Genomic DNA, 20,715 nt, shown 5'->3' on the forward strand with positions numbered 1-20,715 from the left:
TCAAATGGTAGACGCATGCGCTCCGTTAATAATGAAGGTATATTAAGTTGATTCTCCAGATAGCATTCATTTTCTTTAAAAGTTTAAAATTAAGGAATAAACTGTGATCTTACTTAGAAAAATTATGAATGTTTTACTGATTTTACTGCATATTGGATTCTACATAGGTATAACTCTCTCTCTCTCTCTCTCTCTCTCTCTCTCTCTCTCTCTCTCTCTCTCTTCTAGAGACATAATTACGTTTAATTGGCTTAATTTTACGAGATACTTTGAAAACATTTACATAGCATCACAAGAATATAAATAAAAATATTTCAAGAACTTTTTGCTGAAACAAATTAAAACTTTTAAAAAAAATTTATAAACTTGATAAAGTTAGTAAATAAATGAAGGGGAAACAAGTTTATAAATTTAATTCTTCGATCCAAAGTATTAATTTGATTAATTTATGAAATTGGTATTAAATGGTATGAAATTGGTATTAGACTGATTTAAAAACTCGATATGTGGTGTATGTTTTCCTTACTTTTCATGCTTCGCTCTTTTTCAGTCCAACACCCACCCCCCCCCCCCCCCCCCCGATTTGAACAATAAATATTTATATAAATACATGTAACATTATTTTAAAATCAATATAAGGCTGATGATGATAAAACCCGAGGCAGAATTCCTGTTGAAACGTTGACAATCTGATTGAATAAAATCAAGTAAAAAACATTAATGCAAAATATTCTTTGTAGTGATTTATATAAGCGTGGAAAAGGGGAAAAATATCATACCACCGATTTTTATTTAGATCTTCAATTACTGATAGAAAAAATATATTATCTTATTTAAATAAATTACTTTCTTACATCAATATTTTAAAAGTGGGAAATGCAATAAATGAGAAAAATGTTCTTGGACGTCCACTTAATTTTCGTAAACATTAAAAGATCAATAAATCATCGAAGGTGTCCAAATTTAAGACACCTTTATTAATTCATTTAAATGGACAGGTAAATAGACCAGGAGGAATTTCTTTTAACAACCATTGTTAGGAATTTGGTACAATTTAATCACATTGGTCAGGTAATCAAATTTTCAGTCGTGAGAAATAAATTGAAATTTCGGCATCTGCGTTCTCCTGTGCAGATTGTTTTAATCTTAATCCTTCTGTTATTTCATTATCTAAAAAAAGTCATTAGGATATGAAGCTCGTGTTTGAATTTGTGCGCATCGAAATCGGAATTGAGAACAAAGTTTCACCTATTCTTTTTACGTTTTATATCCATGTTTTACTTTTGTCATTAACTGTGTTTCAGAGTTCACGCTGGGAACATGTATTGACAAATTTAAGGTGTACCCCCATCACACTGCCTGTCTGTCGCGGTCCCCGGATTCCAGTCCAGGTACACACTTTGATGTTTTCTGATTTAAATTAATCCCAGGATTTATGTCACAATTAGTTCGCTACCTTTCGCCATTATCTGGATCGCCAACACTTCAGCGTAACCATCAAACACAACTCTAATTTTCAGCCAAACTTTTGACACCTAAAGATCATTTTGTGTTATAAGATAAAATATCATCTTATGAGTTTATGCCCATTCAATGTCTTCACACGTTGTTGGTCTGTTACCAGGTTGCAGAGCCTTTCAATGATCACACATCAAATTTTTTGACAGTTAAAGAGAATGCAGAGATCAAAATGTCGGTTGTGACACGAGGTGGTCATATCTTTTACAATTATGCTATAATATCACAAATACATATTTCCCCCAATAATTTTGTTTTGAAATAAAAAAAATATCTTAATTTTAATGACATTTAGGGGTTGTGAGACCACAGGATGCAGTAGCCGCCCACAATAAATACCGAGGAATAGCCGCCGCCAAAAACGGCGCTCTCAACATGATGACCATGGTCTGGGACCCGGAAGTGGCTACAGTAGCCCGGAAATGGGCGGAAAACTGTAAAACGGTACACGACGGAAACAGAGAGCGGTTCATCCCAGGTAAAATATTTCATAAAAGTTTCAAGGCTGATTGAAATTCAAATCATATTTGATGTGTGTACAAGAAAGGAAAGTGATATGAAAAACAGACCTGCATTTTTACAAAAATCAGAAAATTTAATTAACATTCACAAATCTAACAATAAAGTGACTGTTCTTTACAAAATTACAATAACACTACATTTATTGTTCTTTTCAAAAAACGTCTAAGTAAGGACAATTTTATCTCTAGAATCTATATGAATCGTTTAAAAACTAGGAAATATAAGGCTTAAAAAAATATTATTTTGATCCCAAAAAGAATGTTCTGTATTTATACAAACCAATCATGTAGTGTCGTTTTGTAAAGGAAGAGAGTGCATTAGTCCTCGACAAGCAAAGAAAAAAAGGGAGATTCTCTAGTCACGAGAACAGTATTTTGTGGGGATGGTTTCGTTGGGTGGACTGGGATTGGGGTGGGGTGTGGGTGTTTGATTGGTTAGAGAGAGAGAAAGATTCTTGATAATTATCAACATTTTCATATCCATTACATCTACAAAATATTATCACTTATTTCTTAAAAAACCATCATGTATGTAAATCAGTCGTTTAATGCCGCTAAAATTAGTTTTATAAAAGTTGTAAGAGAATATTGTTGAGCTCATGAGACCATTATGTAGGTCGCTTTACGTTGGGACAGAATCTGGCATACAACCATTTTGGTTCCATGACATGGGACGATGTCGTTAAGTTGTGGTACGACGAGGAACCGGATTTTACGTACGGGGGAAACAGTAACGATTACATGAAGGTCGGACATTATACACAGGTAAGTATATACGTATGTAGGAATTCTGACGTTATAGACAGGTAAGTATATGTTTTTGCCTGTGTACGTATTTGGACAATATACACAGGTAAGCTTAAACTTTATTTTGCACGTATCTCGACCTGGAAAGGTACACGTAGCAATGAAAAGTGCATGGAATGACACAAAATCTTAAATAGGGTTTGATGATTGAATAAACTTATTACGTATAATGCTATAAATTTTTGAATAAACTTAATACGTAAGACGTTTAGAAGTCTGTGGTTTGAAAGAGCAATTTTGCAATTGCCCAAGTTCCTTATTCTAAAGGTAAATTGTTCCTATCAGTCTGTTAAATGAGGAAGTTCATTAAAAATGATTTTGATGACGCGTGTTATATATATAGTTAGCTGTTTTATTCTATCTTTATTAAAAGAATTACTGTGTATATTATTGACTTGACTCGTCTTTCAGTTGGTGTGGGCGGAGTCCTACATTCTCGGCTGTGGCTACAGTAACTGCAGTGGTACTCATTTCTACGTCTGTAACTACGGCCCAGCGTGAGTAACGTTATTATCATAGTGTAGGCAGTAGTTACATGTAGATGATAAGAGTACATTGGTGAGTTTTGTTTTTTCTATATTCAGAGGAAATAGTCCATCATCAAGATTAGGTACACCCTACGAGAAACACGGACCTCCCTGTAAAAGCAGCGATAGTCAAGGGCTGTGTGGTAATGGTTTATAATGTAGCTACATGTATATATTGTGACTTACCCCAATAAATAAACATTTAAGCTTCGGAAATCTTATCACCGTGTTGATAATTTAAAAATAATATATGTATTTATGTGATGATAAATTTTATTCTTGAGGTATTTATATATAACGATGTGCTTAACTCATTAGTATATTAATTTTGCAATCAATGTATTATTTTGAGACATTACTGTGATTTTTCTTTAGTTTGTCCCGGGACAACGACTTGCGAGGGAAATGCCAAGAAGAACCATACCACCTGCGCATGCTCATGTCCTAGTACTAATGTTTATTCAGGAAATAAATGCGAACGTAAGTACGAGTAATAGTCGCAAATTGAAAATGTCAAGTATACCTTTGAAATTATGTTCTAATATAATATTTACTTAAAGTCTTACAATTCTAGTTCTTGGGTCCAACGAAATGCACGTTGCTTTCGAAGTCGTTTAAGGACATATGCAACGTACACTATGTACATATTTCTAAGAACATATATATATATATATATATATATATATAATTTTTCAAGATACATATATTCTTTTTTTGAAGTCATAGCACCATTAAAAGTTCGTAGTCAAAAATAAAACATACATTTCCAGGGGGGTTGAAAAGATATTCAATTAAGTCACAATTAAATTGAATGTTAATGTTTTGAATCATTCAGAAAATAAAGCTCAAAACTACGTTGGTGTATCCTTAATAAATGTAAGAAAGTTAACATATTCATAATTTTACTTACAATGAAACTAAACTTAAAGGAGGGAGTCGCAGAGATTAATATAACATGAATTGTCAAATTTTCAATATTACTCACAGGTAGTTAATGGACTCGCGGTTGTGAACAGTCAATCATTTCCGTAAAATGATATTTAGGAATAACAATTTATCTAAATTTGACAATTTAAGGAGGAGCGCCCCTGAAATATTACCACTTCAGGTTTTATTTTTTCAGTGACCTGTAGCGGTCAACAGGACCCTTCCTTCTGTAGTTTATCCTATAAGAAGGATCAGTGCCTAAGACTGAGTAACGTGGCGTTCGATTGTCCTTTCCTGTGTAACGTCTGTCCCTGTGAGTATTGGTACACAACCCCAATACATGTGCTATATTACAAGTTTAAAAATTATATACAAATAAAATTTTGAGACAAAAATGAAGTTAAATATTAAGTCCGATTTCTCTCTGCATTACCAAATATTGACTTTTGTTCTTGCAGTTTTTCTCAAATAATAGTACAAAATTTTTAATTTGATATTGAGTTAAAAGGTTATTTTATCCATTTAAAACAAATTTTGATTTAACATATTGTACTCAATTGAATTTCCTTTCTGTCTTCTGAAACCCGAGTAACCATCGTCCTTAATTAATTGCATTTTTTTTTACTATTATTTATTGTTTTATTTGAATATACATGTATCTGTCTAAATGAAATGTTCAAGTCCTCTAAAAAAGTGAATATCACCGATGCACTTTTTTTTTCTTCCAAGACGCTGAAAAAACTTACACTGAAGGCAGCACAAAACTACAATGTGTTAAAAGTGGAGGCTGTACAAGTTTGAACGGCGGATCTAACAGTGGCGGTACAGGGAACAACGGAAGTGGATTGAAGGGGAAAGGTTCAAAAGGAAATACTGGAATACGAAGTGAAGCGCTTTGTTCAGTTGTACTTTTTATCGCATTACTTTCATTTATTCTTTGATAAATTGATTTGTTTTTTCATAATAACGGTAGAGGAAAATGATTAAATTATTTTGAGATTTATATTTTGTTTTGCTTTTATAATTGTAAGTTTTAAGGTTCTCCGATCCCCAGGTCCTGAAAATCAGGCATTGACTACAGTGTATGAAAAGCTCACAAAAATGTCTCTGAATTCTCAGAGTAACACGTTTTTACCCACGATAATTCTTCAAACTTCGTCTTTAAAGTTAATCATATTATATATGGAAAATGAGTAAATTTCAAATGAATTTTTCAGGAAATGCGAATGAAAACACTTACTATGCATTTTCCAATTCAAATTTGATCAACAACAACATTGTAGAAATAAAAATCATAGGTATCCAGGCTTTTGAAGAAAATGCACAATTTTTATACATATAGGGTACATTACTTTCTTCTTTAACTTTGATCATTTTACAATGCTAAGTGTATACAAATTTTCCTATCATTGCAAAACATCATAAATTACTTCTAATTTCTTATCATGTTAACATTGATATCTACGGTTAGATAAAAATGAACCTCAATTTCTTTGAATATGTCATTTTAAAACACCTTTATGGGGTAAAATTTTCGACTTTTTATAAAACCTTTTCTGATAACTTCAAAGAACATTGAAGCACATTGAGAGGTATAAAATGAAAATTGTTGCATGAAAAGAATTAATTTTCGAGCTTCATTTTGAGACTTTTTGAATTAAATTATAAATTAAAGAGTTATCCTTCCTAGCTAAGGATCGGAGTACCTTAAGTCTGTAAATATTTGCATCATTTTGTGGCGGTATAACGGTTTAAAATGCATCACTGTAAAAACTGCGTTTAGAAAATAAACACTTCCATTACATGTTTAGACCTAAACATGTTTAAGATTGTGTTTAACGGCTAAACACTCACGTCTAAGCATGTATTATATCTAAAAGTGTTTAGATTTAAGACATGTTTAGATTTAAGTGTTTAGAAATTGAACACTTTCTGTGACAAACAGAGTTATCTTCCCGGAAATGACGCGCCACAAAATATTCGTATAATGAAAATGGATTCCTTTCTGGCATTCATGGACGAAAACATATGATCGTGTGTTTCTAGTGAAAGACTTGCAGGAAATTAATAAACTTGATTAACTTTAATTTGTTACAGACAGGAATAATTGCATGCTTGCTGAGCTGAATAAGATTGAAATGAGCAAAAAAAATTACATGTTTAGACCTATATGTATATTGAATTTAAAATTCTTCAAAATAAATACATGTTTGAATGTTCAATAATGTTATGTTTAACTGTTTCTTTCCTGAAATATGGGTACTTTTCAAGTTCAAAATTTGGTTTTTGTATGTACATGTAAAACACCAGTTATTAAATATGATAACGTATTTATGGGAAACTTATTTAATAATTTTTTTCTTCTGAAAATATGTTTTCTTGCAATAGTTTATAAATTAAATTATTGTGTTGGATTTAATGTTGTGAAACTAAACATGTTTAGCAACTTAACACTTAAATATTGATGTGTGTAGAAATGAGACGTGTTTAGGGCTAAACGTGTAAAAAAAGTGAAACAAAAAATGTGTTTAGATATAAGTGTTTAGGGGTTAAACATGTTTACCAACTAAACACATGAAGTCTAACGTGTTTAGAAATGAGACATGTTTAGAGCTAAACGTGTAAAAAAAAAAGTGATACAAAAAATGTGTTTAGATTTGCGTTTAGATTCTAAACACAGTTTTTACAGTGTGAGTTCCATCGCTGATACCCAGACACTTCAGTTGGTAGTCTAGTAAGAGCATTTAGAGCGGCCGGATTCGAATACCGATCTGGTCTGATGTCTTGGGCTTCGGTTTCATTTGGTGTCGTGCCATGCCATGGAAGTGTCAGTTGAAATATAAGACCGCGAAACATGGCAAGATTGGAAATATACAGCTTACATTATTTCTATCTGTTACAATCAAAACATTCAGTGATAGACAATGAAATGGGCAGGTACAATTCGACGCGGACGTGGGAAAAACATCGGATTGAAATTGCTGATCGAAATTCATTTTCAATCCATCTTAGCTGTTTTCAAATCAAAGAGTGAATGTATGATCCAAAAATCAACTAATTTCAACTACCCAAATACATACTGTTTGAAGTTCACATTAATATGTCATTGAGTTTTAGCTTATAATTTTAAGAACGCGAAAGATCATATAGAAAACAAAGATTTTTCAGGAGATATTTGATTCTAGAAGGGGCGGGGGGGGGGGGGGGGGGGGGTTAAAAATTGTCTAGTCAGGTTATGGCTTAACATGACAATATATTTTATTTCTAGGATTATAAGAGTGCATGAGTTTTATACTTATTCTCACTGAAAACTGTTGGACAACTTTATTTAAAAATCGTTCAGCCCCCCCCCCCCCCCCCCACAACAACACAAAGATATACATATACTTACCAAACAGAAATGAAATATTTGTCCCTTGTAAATATTAATTTATTTAAAACACTGGACAAAACAATTCAAACTGTACCAAAATTGAAATTATTTGTCTTCTGGGTCAATCTGTAATTATGTGCCTTCTAGCGTAGCTGCATGAGGTGGATTGAAAATAAATTTCGATCTGCAATTTCAATCCGATGTTTTCCCCACGTCCGCGTCGAATTGTACCCGCCCATTTCATTGTCTATCACTGAATGTTTTGATTGTAACAGATAGAAATGACGTAAGCTGTATATTTCCAATTTTGCCAGTTAATGTTCCGCGGTCTTATCTAGAGATCCATGCAGGGGGCACGGAATCGAGAACCGATAATTTCTATTGCATAACTAAATGAGTTTTTTTTATGTTTTGTCAATTCTTTATTTCCTTATGCCAAACGGCATCCTATACATCACCACATCATATATACAGGTAAAGCCTATTATAAAATGAATCGTTCTATTTTCTCCAAGCTTATTATTCACAAAAAAAAAAACTATTTGAAAATACCCTAATGGGCTACCATATTAGTCTTTAACGGAAGTTACGCAGGGTTTTGTTTACCAGCACGAATGAAAGTACCCAAAGAGTAAATAAAAACAGACCGTCAGGAAAATCACTTCCTGGATCGGTAACACCGTGTCCATATGGCCATATTTTACTGAAGTACAATGGAGGAGAAAGTCAACTCTGGTACGTAATGTGAAAGAGAATTAATTATGTCATATTCTGAGAATGATCAGCTGATGATAATAGGGATCGAAAATATTTTTTGAGATATCATTCTAATTACATGTCATTATGTAGCAAATACATTATATATCATTAATTAATTGTACATCAACATAAGAATTCCAAACAAAAAAATGTATGAAACACCACTAAGGTATTCAATTCTTAATAAAACTTCCAAAAATTAAAATCCCAAAACTCCTCATACAACTGTACAAAGTATCTCTAAAGGTGCATGGACACAGACTTGAAGTTAATATTTTCTGTATAATATTACGACTTATATATTTTAATAATATTTCACGAAAAAATATATTAAAAATTTTATTTCATCTTAAACATGTTAAAAATATTGAAACTCTGAATTTTCTGGATTATAGTAAGCTTTAATATTTTTCATTTATACACAACAAGATTGCCACTTTTCCATAAGTATTAAGAATAGAATTAAAATTTTTGAAAGTGCAAGGATGTGTCAATCAAACACGTCTAAAAATTTGAAGTTTTAATAAGTAACTGAAATAAGATTTTTAATATATTTTTGTGTGAAGTGCTCTTAAAATATATAAGTCGTAATTTTATACAGAAAATATTACAAGTAACTTTCTTCAGATTTGTATTTTTCTTTGCATATTTATCCTTTGCACTTTATTATTTATTTACTTATTCTGTTTGCTGTTTGTTTGCACTTTTTTACTTCCTTATCATTATATTTCATAGCGAGTATACAAACTTAGTAATAATTCTTCTGTATAACTTATGCCCTGTTCACACGACAAGTTTAATTCGCAGTAAATTAATGCGAAGTAAACTAATGCGAATCAAACTAATGCGAATTAAATTGCGTTCACACGACAGCTAATGCGAAGTAAACTAATGCGAATTAAAATTTTTTTTGAGGAAGGCTATTTGACGTCTTTCACCATATATAATTCACAGTGTCTGGAGACATATTTTAGTGATTAACACATTTTTTCTTAGTTTTTCACTCAAAAATAGCACAAGTACTTAAAGCTGACTACCGACATGACGCATTTGACTTAATTTTGTCATTACGCATGCCCCCAAATTTAATTCGAATTAGCTTCGCATAGCGTTCACATGGAGCTAATGCGAAGTAACTTAATGCGCAGTAAACTAATGCGAAGTAAACTAATTCGCATTAAATTCTCCGTGTGAACACTAAGCGAAGCTAATTCGTTTAATTCATTTGCATTAATCTATTTTTTTTTCGTTTTGCTTTCCTATATATAGTTAAGAAAAGAAAATAATGTAACTTAATAAGTATTATTCCATCATTGTAAATTATTGTCAATATTCTTAACATTTGTAACCTTGACCTTGGAGAGGACTTATATAGGCCATGCCTGATGTCCAATCCAATTATGTAATCTAACATAATAAAATATTGATTAAATTAAATACAAGTAACTTCAAATCTGTGTCCATGCACCTTTATCATCATGTCAAATATTTAATTTAACTGAACTATAATATGTATTTATCGTGGCATGAGTGTCGGGTCTTTGATTACATAATATGAAACCGGTGATTTTGATCCATAATTACTAGAATAACTCTTGTGGCACAATGGTAAGAATCCTTACGTCGCGGGTGTGAATCTCAAGCGCTGCGGTTGAAATCCAGTGTCGCAGAAGATGCTGACAAGTTCCCGTACTGCTTTATTGGCCGAGTAACGAGTCATAATTTACAGTCCTCCAGTCGCAGCTACTGTGGCTTCTCCAGATGAGCGAGAAATTCTCGAGAGGGGCGTTTATAAACAACAACAAGAACCAGTATAACCGGTTACCTAGATCCTTAATCAGCACACCCATCTCATTTCAAGTCAACACTTATTTTTGCAAATTCCGTTATCGATACAATATCGAAAATTCAATCGGTCGTTAATTCGAATGTTGACAGTCTACGTCTTTCATACAAGTTAGTCAGTCAATTTCCTCTGTGTCATCACGCGGTTGAGGCGGGTACAAGGGATATCCATGTGGTTCCGTCTACAGCTACTCGAGAAGCTCTCTCCATGTTCAGACCTCTGCTCTATATACAATGAAGTGCATTGAAGTGGTAAAATTTTCCATTTGGATGAAACGTTCTGAGTCATGTTTTGAACGTCAATTATAACGTAACGACACGCCCATTTCTTTAGAAAAGAGAAAGAAATATTCGTCGTAATGTTTTAGGACACCCCACTTTCCGCGACAAGCAACATGAGTTACACTGAAATGAAGATTTTTTAATAAGAAAGAGCTATATATAGAGTTCCCGCTTCTGTAAAACACGCACTGAAACGAATTTGTACATAATTATGATTTTATCAGGTGTTTATGTAGACCGTCAATTTGATTGGCTATTATTTTTATGAAATACCTGTTCTACAGGTATTCGATTGAATCATTTGACCGAAATTTCCTTTCTAAAGAAATGGGCGTGTCTAAAGATAGCTCCAAACGTTCCATCCAAACGGAAAATTTTACCACTTCAATGCGCTTCATTGTACATGTCTTCAAGCCATTATTTTCACTTTGAACTAACCATGAACGTTTCCTAACATCTAATCATGACAAGAAACACAAGGCGTTTTTGACCAGTCGATAGGGGGCCTTTTCTCTCCCAAGGCACTGACCCCATTTGTATTTTCAAAAGTCCGTGATCCCACTACTCTTGTTATTTTCCTAGTGAAAAAGACTTCTTAGGAAATGAAATTAAGCATCATACTTCCGAAGATGACATTACAATTTAGTCCCTTGCTGTCCCAAGATCATGAATTGATCACCAGAATGGTTTACACAATAAAAATCGAAAACGTAGTGTTTTGACAGAACATTTTCACATTTATTTATTTAAAAAAAAAAGAACATGTTCTTTAATATTGGTTCTATGATTTAGTGGAAATTGTCACAAGAGAGAAGATTGACGCGTGGAATGTGTTCGATTCTCACAATCCTAATCAGACGGTGTGTCCCCACTGCCAGAACGCCACTGTTCCCGTGGTTGTTTATAAGATGGGATTCCTACCTCCTCTGCTGACCTGGTTCATGATCCTTACATGGTAGGTATAAGACAATAAGATGGGATTCCTACCTCCTCTACTGACCTGGTTCATGATTCTTACATGGTAGGTATAAGACAATAAGATGGGATTCCTACCTCCTCTACTGACCTGGTTCATGATCCTTACATGGTAGGTATAAGACAATAAGATGGGATTCCTACCTCCTCTGCTGACCTGGTTCATGATTCTTACATGGTAGATATAAGACAATAAGATGGGATTCCTACCTCCTCTGCTGACCTGGTTCATGATTCTTACATGGTAGGTATAAGACAATAAATGGGATTCCTACCTCCTCTACTGACCTGGTTCATGATTCTTACATGGTAGGTATAAGACAATAAGATGGGATTCCTACCTCCTCTGCTGACCTGGTTCATGATTCTTACATGGTAGGTATAAGACAATAAGATGGGATTCCTACCTCCTCTACTGACCTGGTTCATGATTCTTACATGGTAGATATAAGACAATAAGATGGGATTCCTACCTCCTCTACTGACCTGGTTCATGATTCTTACATGGTAGATATAAGACAATAAGATGGGATTCCTACCTCCTCTACTGACCTGGTTCATGATTCTTACATGGTAGATATAAGACAATAAGATGGGATTCCTACCTCCTCTACTGACCTGGTTCATGATTCTTACATGGTAGATATAAGACAATAAGATGGGATTCCTACCTCCTCTACTGACCTGGTTCATGATTCTTACATGGTAGATATAAGACAATAAGATGGGATTCCTACCTCCTCTACTGACCTGGTTCATGATTCTTACATGGTAGATATAAGACAATAAGATGGGATTCCTACCTCCTCTACTGACCTGGTTCATGATTCTTACATGGTAGATATAAGACAATAAGATGGGATTCCCACCTCCTCTACTGACCTGGTTCATGATTCTTACATGGTAGATATAAGACAATAAGATGGGATTCCCACCTCCTCTACTGACCTGGTTCATGATTCTTACATGGTAGATATAAGACAATAAGATGGGATTCCTACCTTCTACTGACCTGGTTCATGATTCTTACATGGTAGATATAAGACAATAAGATGGGATTCCTACCTCCTCTGCTGACCTGGTTCAGGATTCTTACATGTTAGGTATAAGAAAATAAGAATGGATTCCTACCTCCTCTACTGACCTGGTTCATGATTCTTACATGGTAGATATAAGACAATAAGATGGGATTCCTACCTCCTCTCTGACCTGGTTCATGATTCTTACATGGTAGATATAAGACAATAAGATGGGATTCCTACCTCCTCTACTGACCTGGTTCATGATTCTTACATGGTAGGTATAAGACAATAAGATGGGATTCCTACCTCCTCTACTGACGTGGTTCATGATTCTTACGTGGTAGGTATAAGACAATAAGATGGGATTCCTACCTCCTCTACTGACCTGGTTCATGATTCTTACATGGTAGTATAAGACAATAAGATGGGATTCCTACCTCCTCTACTGACCTGGTTCATGATTCTTACATGGTAGGTATAAAACAATAAGATGGGATTCCTACCTCCTCTACTGACCTGGTTCATGATTCTTACATGGTAGATATAAGACAATAAGATGGGATTCCTACCTCCTCTACTGACCTGGTTCATGATTCTTACATGGTAGGTATAAGACAATAAGATGGGATTCCTACCTCCTCTGCTGACCTGGTTCATGATTCTTACATGGTAGGTATAAGACAATAAGATGGGATTCCTACCTCCTCTGCTGACCTGGTTCATGATTCTTACATGGTAGGTATAAGACAATAAGATGGGATTCCTACCTCCTCTACTGACCTGGTTCATGATTCTTACATAGTAGATATAAGACAATAAGATGGGATTCCTACCTCCTCTACTGACCTGGTTCATGATTCTTACATGGTAGATATAAGACAATAAGATGGGATTCCTACCTCCTCTACTGACCTGGTTCATGATTCTTACATGGTAGATATAAGACAATAAGATGGGATTCCTACCTCCTCTACTGACCTGGTTCATGATTCTTACATGGTAGGTATAAGACAATAAGATGGGAACCTCCTATCTACCTGGTTCATGATTCTTACATGGTAGGTATAAGACAATAAGATGGGATTCCTACCTCCTCTACTGACCTGGTTCATGATTCTTACATGGTAGATATAAGACAATAAGATGGGATTCCTACCTCCTCTACTGACCTGGTTCATGATTCTTACATGGTAGATATAAGACAATAAGATGGGATTCCTACCTCCTCTACTGACCTGGTTCATGATTCTTACATGGTAGGTATAAGACAATAAGATGGGATTCCTACCTCCTCTACTGACCTGGTTCATGATTCTTACATGGTAGGTATAAGACAATAAGATGGGATTCCTACCTCCTCTACTGACCTGGTTCATGATTCTTACATGGTAGGTATAAGACAATAAGATGGGATTTTACCTCCTCTACTGACCTGGTTCATGATTCTTACATGGTAGGTATAAGACAATAAGATGGGATTCCTACCTCCTCTGACCTGGTTCATGATTCTTACATGGTAGGTATAAGACAATAAGATGGGATTCCTACCTCCTCTTCTGACCTGGTTCATGATTCTTACATGGTAGGTATAAGACAATAAGATGGGATTCCTACCTCCTCTACTGACCTGGTTCATGATTCTTACATGGTAGGTATAAGACAATAAGATGGGATTCCTACCTCCTCTACTGACCTGGTTCATGATTCTTACATGGTAGGTATAAGACAATAAGATGGGATTCCTACCTCCTCTACTGACCTGGTTCATGATTCTTACATGGTAGGTATAAGACAATAAGATGGGATTCCTACCTCCTCACTGACCTGGTTCATGATTCTTACATGGTAGATATAAGACAATAAGATGGGATTCCTACCTCCTCTGCTGACCTGGTTCATGATTCTTACATGGTAGGTATAAGACAATAAGATGGGATTCCTACCTCCTCTGCTGACCTGGTTCATGATTCTTACATGGTAGGTATAAGACAATAAGTGGGATTCCTACCTCCTCTACTGACCTGGTTCATGATTCTTACATGGTAGGTAAAGACAATAAGATGGGATTCCTACCTCCTCTACTGACCTGGTTCATGATTCTTACATGGTAGATATAAGACAATAAGATGGGATTCCTACCTCCTCACTGACCTGGTTCATGATTCTTACATGGTAGATATAAGACAATAAGAAACCTCCTCTACTGACCTGGTTCATGATTCTTACATGGTAGATATAAGACAATAAGATGGGATTCCTACCTCCTCTTCTGACCTGGTTCATGATTCTTACATGGTAGGTATAAGACAATAAGATGGGATTCCTACCTCCTCTACTGACCTGGTTCATGATTCTTACATGGTAGGTATAAGACAATAAGATGGGATTCCTACCTCCTCTACTGACCTGGTTCATGATTCTTACATGGTAGATATAAGACAATAAGATGGGATTCCTACCTCCTCTGCTGACCTGGTTCATGATTCTTACATGGTGTATAAGACAATAAGATGGGATTCCACACACATGATTCTTACATGGTAGGTATAAGACAATAAGATGGGATTCCTACCTCCTCTACTGACCTGGTTCATGATTCTTACATGGTATATAAGACAATAAGTGGATTCCTACCTCCTCTACTGACCTGGTTCATGATTCTTACATGGTAGGTATAAGACAATAAGATGGGATTCCTACCTCCTCTACTGACCTGGTTCATGATTCTTACATGGTAGGTATAAGACAATAAGATGGGATTCCTACCTCCTCTACTGACCTGGTTCATGATTCTTACATGGTAGATATAAGACAATAAGATGGGATTCCTACCTCCTCTACTGACCTGGTTCATGATTCTTACATGGTAGGTATAAGACAATAAGATGGGATTCCTACCTCCTCTACTGACCTGGTTCATGATTCTTACATGGTAGGTATAAGACAATAAGATGGGATTCCCACCTCCTCTACTGACCTGGTTCATGATTCTTACATGGTAGATATAAGACAATAAGATGGGATTCCCACCTCCTCTACTGATCTGGTTCATGATTCTTACATGGTAGATATAAGACAATAAGATGGGATTATCCTCTACTGACCTGGTTCATGATTCTTACATGGTAGATATAAGACAATAAGATGGGATTCCCACCTCCTCTACTGACCTGGTTCATGATTCTTACATGGTAGATATAAGACAATAAGATGGGATTCCTACCTCCTCTACTGACCTGGTTCATGATTCTTACATGGTAGATATAAGACAATAAGATGGGATTCCTACCTCCTCTGCTGACCTGGTTCATGATTCTTACATGGTAGGTATAAGACAATAAGATGGGATTCCTACCTCCTCTACTGACCTGGTTCATGATTCTTACATGGTAGATATAAGACAATAAGATGGGATTCCTACCTCCTCTACTGACCTGGTTCATGATTCTTACATGGTAGATATAAGACAATAAGATAGTTTTCCTACCTCCTCTGCTGACCTGGTTCATGATTCTTACATGGTAGTATATAAGACAATAAGATGGGATTCCTACCTCCTCTACTGACCTGGTTCATGATTCTTACATGGTAGATATAAGACAATAAGATGGGATTCCTACCTCCTCTACTGACCTGGTTCATGATTCTTACATGGTAGATATAAGACAATAAGATAGTTTTCCTACCTCCTCTGCTGACCTGGTTCATGATTCTTACATGGTAGGTATAAGACAATAAGATGGTATTCCTACCTCCTCTACTGACCTGGTTCATGATTCTTACATGGTAGGTATAAGACAATAAGATGGGATTCCTACCTCCTCTACTGACCTGGTTCATGATTCTTACATGGTAGGTATAAGACAATAAGATGGGATTCCTACCTCCTCTACTGACCTGGTTCATGATTCTTACATGGTAGGTATAAGACAATAAGATGATTCCTACCTCCTCTACACCTGGTTCATGATTCTTACATGGTAGGTATAAGACAATAAGATGGGATTCCTACCTCCTCTACTGACCTGGTTCATGATTCTTACATGGTAGATATAAGACAATAAGATGGGATTCCTACCTCCTCTGCTGACCTGGTTCATGATTCTTACATGGTAGGTATAAGACAATAAGATGGGATTCCTACCTCCTCTGCTGACCTGGTTCATGATTCTTACATGGTAGGTATAAGACAATAAGATGGGATTCCTACCTCCTCTGCTGACCTGGTTCATGATTCTTACATGGTAGGTATAAGACAATAAGATGGGATTCCTACCTCCTCTACTGACCTGGTTCATGATTCTTACATGGTAGATATAAGACAATAAGATGGGATTCCTACCTCCTCTACTGACCTGGTTCATGATTCTTACATGGTAGATATAAGACAATAAGATGGGATTCCTACCTCCTCTACTGACCTGGTTCATGATTCTTACATGGTAGATATAAGACAATAAGATGGGATTCCTACCTCCTCTACTGACCTGGTTCATGATTCTTACATGGTAGGTATAAGACAATAAGATGGGATTCCTACCTCCTCTACTGACCTGGTTCATGATTCTTACATGGTAGGTATAAGACAATAAGATGGGATTCCTACCTCCTCTACTGACCTGGTTCATGATTCTTACATGGTAGATATAAGACAATAAGATGGGATTCCTACCTCCTCTGCTGACCTGGTTCATGATTCTTACATGGTAGATATAAGACAATAAGATGGGATTCCTACCTCCTCTGCTGACCTGGTTCATGATTCTTACATGGTAGGTATAAGACAATAAGATGGGATTCCTACCTCCTCTACTGACCTGGTTCATGATTCTTACATGGTAGGTATAAGACAATAAGATGGGATTCCTACCTCCTCTACTGACCTGGTTCATGATTCTTACATGGTAGGTATAAGACAATAAGATGGGATTCCTACCTCCTCTACTGACCTGGTTCATGATTCTTACATGGTAGGTATAAGACAATAAGATGGGATTCCTACCTCCTCTACTGACCTGGTTCATGATTCTTACATGGTAGGTATAAGACAATAAGATGGGATTCCTACCTCCTCTACTGACCTGGTTCATGATTCTTACATGGTAGATATAAGACAATAAGATGGGATTCCTACCTCCTCTACTGACCTGGTTCATGATTCTTACATGGTAGGTATAAGACAATAAGATGGGATTCCTACCTCCTCTACTGACCTGGTTCATGATTCTTACATGGTAGGTATAAGACAATAAGATGGGATTCCCACCTCCTCTACTGACCTGGTTCATGATTCTTACATGGTAGATATAAGACAATAAGATGGGATTCCTACCTCCTCTACTGATCTGGTTCATGATTCTTACATGGTAGATATAAGACAATAAGATGGGATTCCCACCTCCTCTACTGACCTGGTTCATGATTCTTACATGGTAGATATAAGACAATAAGATGGGATTCCCACCTCCTCTACTGACCTGGTTCATGATTCTTACATGGTAGATATAAGACAATAAGATGGGATTCCTACCTCCTCTACTGACCTGGTTCATGATTCTTACATGGTAGATATAAGACAATAAGATGGGATTCCTACCTCCTCTGCTGACCTGGTTCATGATTCTTACATGGTAGGTATAAGACAATAAGATGGGATTCCTACCTCCTCTACTGACCTGGTTCATGATTCTTACATGGTAGATATAAGACAATAAGATGGGATTCCTACCTCCTCTGCTGACCTGGTTCATGATTCTTACATGGTAGATATAAGACAATAAGATAGTTTTCCTACCTCCTCTGCTGACCTGGTTCATGATTCTTACATGGTAGGTATAAGACAATTAGATGGTATTCCTACCTCCTCTGCTGACCTGGTTCATGATCCTTACATGGTAGATATAAGACAACTCCAGTACCGTCTTCTGATTGAATGGAAATCAAAAATCATACCTTAAATTGGCATTAGCTACGATGAGCTTTACAAAGGTGAACTCCGTCTTTTTGGAATTCATTTATTGTCCGGTAAAATATTTTTGCATTTAAGGATAAATTACAAACTTTTCTTCTTCCTAAACTCAAATACATTGTATCTTTTCAAATACAGTGTATCTTTGTCTCTATTACTGTATTACTGATTTATGTTAATTTGAACAATTTTGAACTAATTAGATGTCTATCAAAAGCAATATAAATCTAAGAGAAGAGAGAAACTGTTAGTGGTTTGTATCTTTAACAGTTATATGTGCTCTCTTTTAAGTGTTTACAGTTGATCGATATTTTAATTTTTTCTCTGATACCTGGTATACTTTTGCCGTTTTTCAGTATTTTCATTATTTTTGCTTGGCTTCCATTATTGGACAGAAGACTGAAGACCATTATACACTACTGTCCTATCTGTAATCGTGAAATTCGACGTCTTACCAGGATGTGACATATCCAGCTTCTAGATCTGCCTGTTTTATGCTACACTATGTGTCAAAGACTCTATGATGTCAGACTGCAGCAGTGATATTCTAATGTATGACCACTATCTAAGAATCCCTTGTTTTAATTGTTAAAATGTCAAGTTTAATTTCCTGACCATTTGCTTTATAGTATCCGTTCACGTACATGTAAAGCATATCGATATGTATCATAAGACCCGTGTTTTGTATTGTAGTTTTGTTTCTCTTCCTTGTTATCCAGTTTACCTCATCACCCAACTTACATTTAAAGCACTGCATTGGCTGAAACCTTGTAAAAACCTTGATTATTGTCATCATAATAATCACCAGTATATCTATTGATATTTTTGGCAATACTTGCTATTGCTTTTGTTCTTCTATGTTCATGTATTTATATTATTATAAAATTATAAATATTGTATGGTCATTGAAATCTTATATATGGGAGAGGAATATCTAAGTTTTGGAACTTGTGTCCAATCCCTTTGACATATTGTCAATAAAATACATACAAAACAAATACCGGTAAATCGGAAGCCTTAGTGCGTTCATGTGTCTATTAACCTGAAGCACAATTTTGTTGTAATAAATTTATTTTTTATGATGATAATATTTTTTTCCATTACAAGGTGACGGAGTTATAAAACGTAGAAATCGTGTACCAAATCCAATGCGATCCATTATTTGATGTCATATTAGTAACAGTCCTTATAAGTCAACATTTTGTTACAGTGACCTTCAGCTGATCATTTAATACAATCTGTCATTAGGTCGAATTGTTAGGCCATTATTTACATTGCGGGTTCCAGTAAATATTCAACCAAACCTCTTTCGTTACTACTCACTAAAATATTGACAGTAGTGAAGGAAAAAACTTCAAAAGTACTGTGCAAAAATATATTCAAGAAGTTGTGTGAATCAGATGTGGATCCTCAAAAATTCCAAAGAACTTTTGGCCAATTTGAAATCACAAGATTTTACCAAAATCAACAGCCTAAAAATTTACGACTTTTCAACTTTATACACAACCATTCCCCACGATAAATCAAAGTCCAGGCTTTTTTATATCAATGACAACTGCTTTTTCAATAAAAATGGAACTAAATTTACTTACTTGGTCATTGGCAAAATTATTTTGTTAAAACATTCTGATTGCACACACAAGTATTCTGAAGTTGACATCAAAGAGATGCCTGAGTTTCTGATTAACAATATATGTGTGGTTTTTGGAGACCAGGTATTCCAACAATCTATTAGAATTCCCCTGGGTACCAAGTACGCTCCGTTATTAGCAGACATGTTTTTATATTCTTATGAAGCAAAATTTGTGCAAAATCATGCGTGAAAAGAAGAAAACACTTGCTGTGGCCTTCAGCTCGACATATAGATATATCAACGACGTCCTAAGTCAATACGATATATCCTGGAGAGAACTTGAGATAAAAGGAACCACAGAGTCTGACACATCTGTTTCATACTTGGACATTTTACTTGAAAAAGACGTTAATGGTAATCTAACAACCAAGCTATATGATAAACGTGATGACTTTAACTTTTCTGACGTCAACTTCCCTTACCAATGCAACAATATACCTTCATCACCTGCATACGGAGTATATATATCTCAGTTGAATCGATACGCAAGAGCATGCTCTACATATGAACAATTTCTTAAACGAGGTAAATTATTGACAAGCAAGTTGATGAAACAAG

General features: G+C 35.3%; 2 protein-coding genes across 2 annotated transcripts; both read left to right on the forward strand.

Annotated features, from left to right (window-relative positions):
* Window positions 1–1,304: 1,304 nt before the first annotated feature.
* On the forward strand, window positions 1,305–5,274 carry LOC134248001 (cysteine-rich venom protein kaouthin-2-like; the record flags this gene model as incomplete). Its single annotated transcript, XM_062730420.1, has 8 exons — window positions 1,305–1,391; window positions 1,814–1,996; window positions 2,656–2,804; window positions 3,258–3,343; window positions 3,431–3,516; window positions 3,749–3,853; window positions 4,497–4,613; window positions 5,030–5,274. Coding segments are annotated over 8 exons (1,025 nt in total), but the record flags the coding sequence as incomplete, so codon positions are not given.
* Window positions 5,275–8,248: 2,974 nt separating this feature from the next.
* LOC134248004 (LITAF domain-containing protein-like) lies at window positions 8,249–19,612 on the forward strand. Its single transcript, XM_062730423.1, has 3 exons — window positions 8,249–8,408; window positions 11,352–11,514; window positions 18,881–19,612. Exons 1-3 carry the CDS (start codon window positions 8,387–8,389, stop codon window positions 18,987–18,989), a joined length of 294 nt encoding a protein of 97 aa, XP_062586407.1. The 5' UTR covers window positions 8,249–8,386; the 3' UTR covers window positions 18,990–19,612.
* Window positions 19,613–20,715: the final 1,103 nt, after the last annotated feature.

Source organism: Saccostrea cucullata, unplaced genomic scaffold (assembly GCF_032062105.1).
Source record: "Saccostrea cucullata isolate Sc308-1 unplaced genomic scaffold, CSIRO_AGI_Scuc_v1 ctg1887, whole genome shotgun sequence".
NCBI lineage: Eukaryota > Metazoa > Mollusca > Bivalvia > Ostreida > Ostreidae > Saccostrea > Saccostrea cuccullata.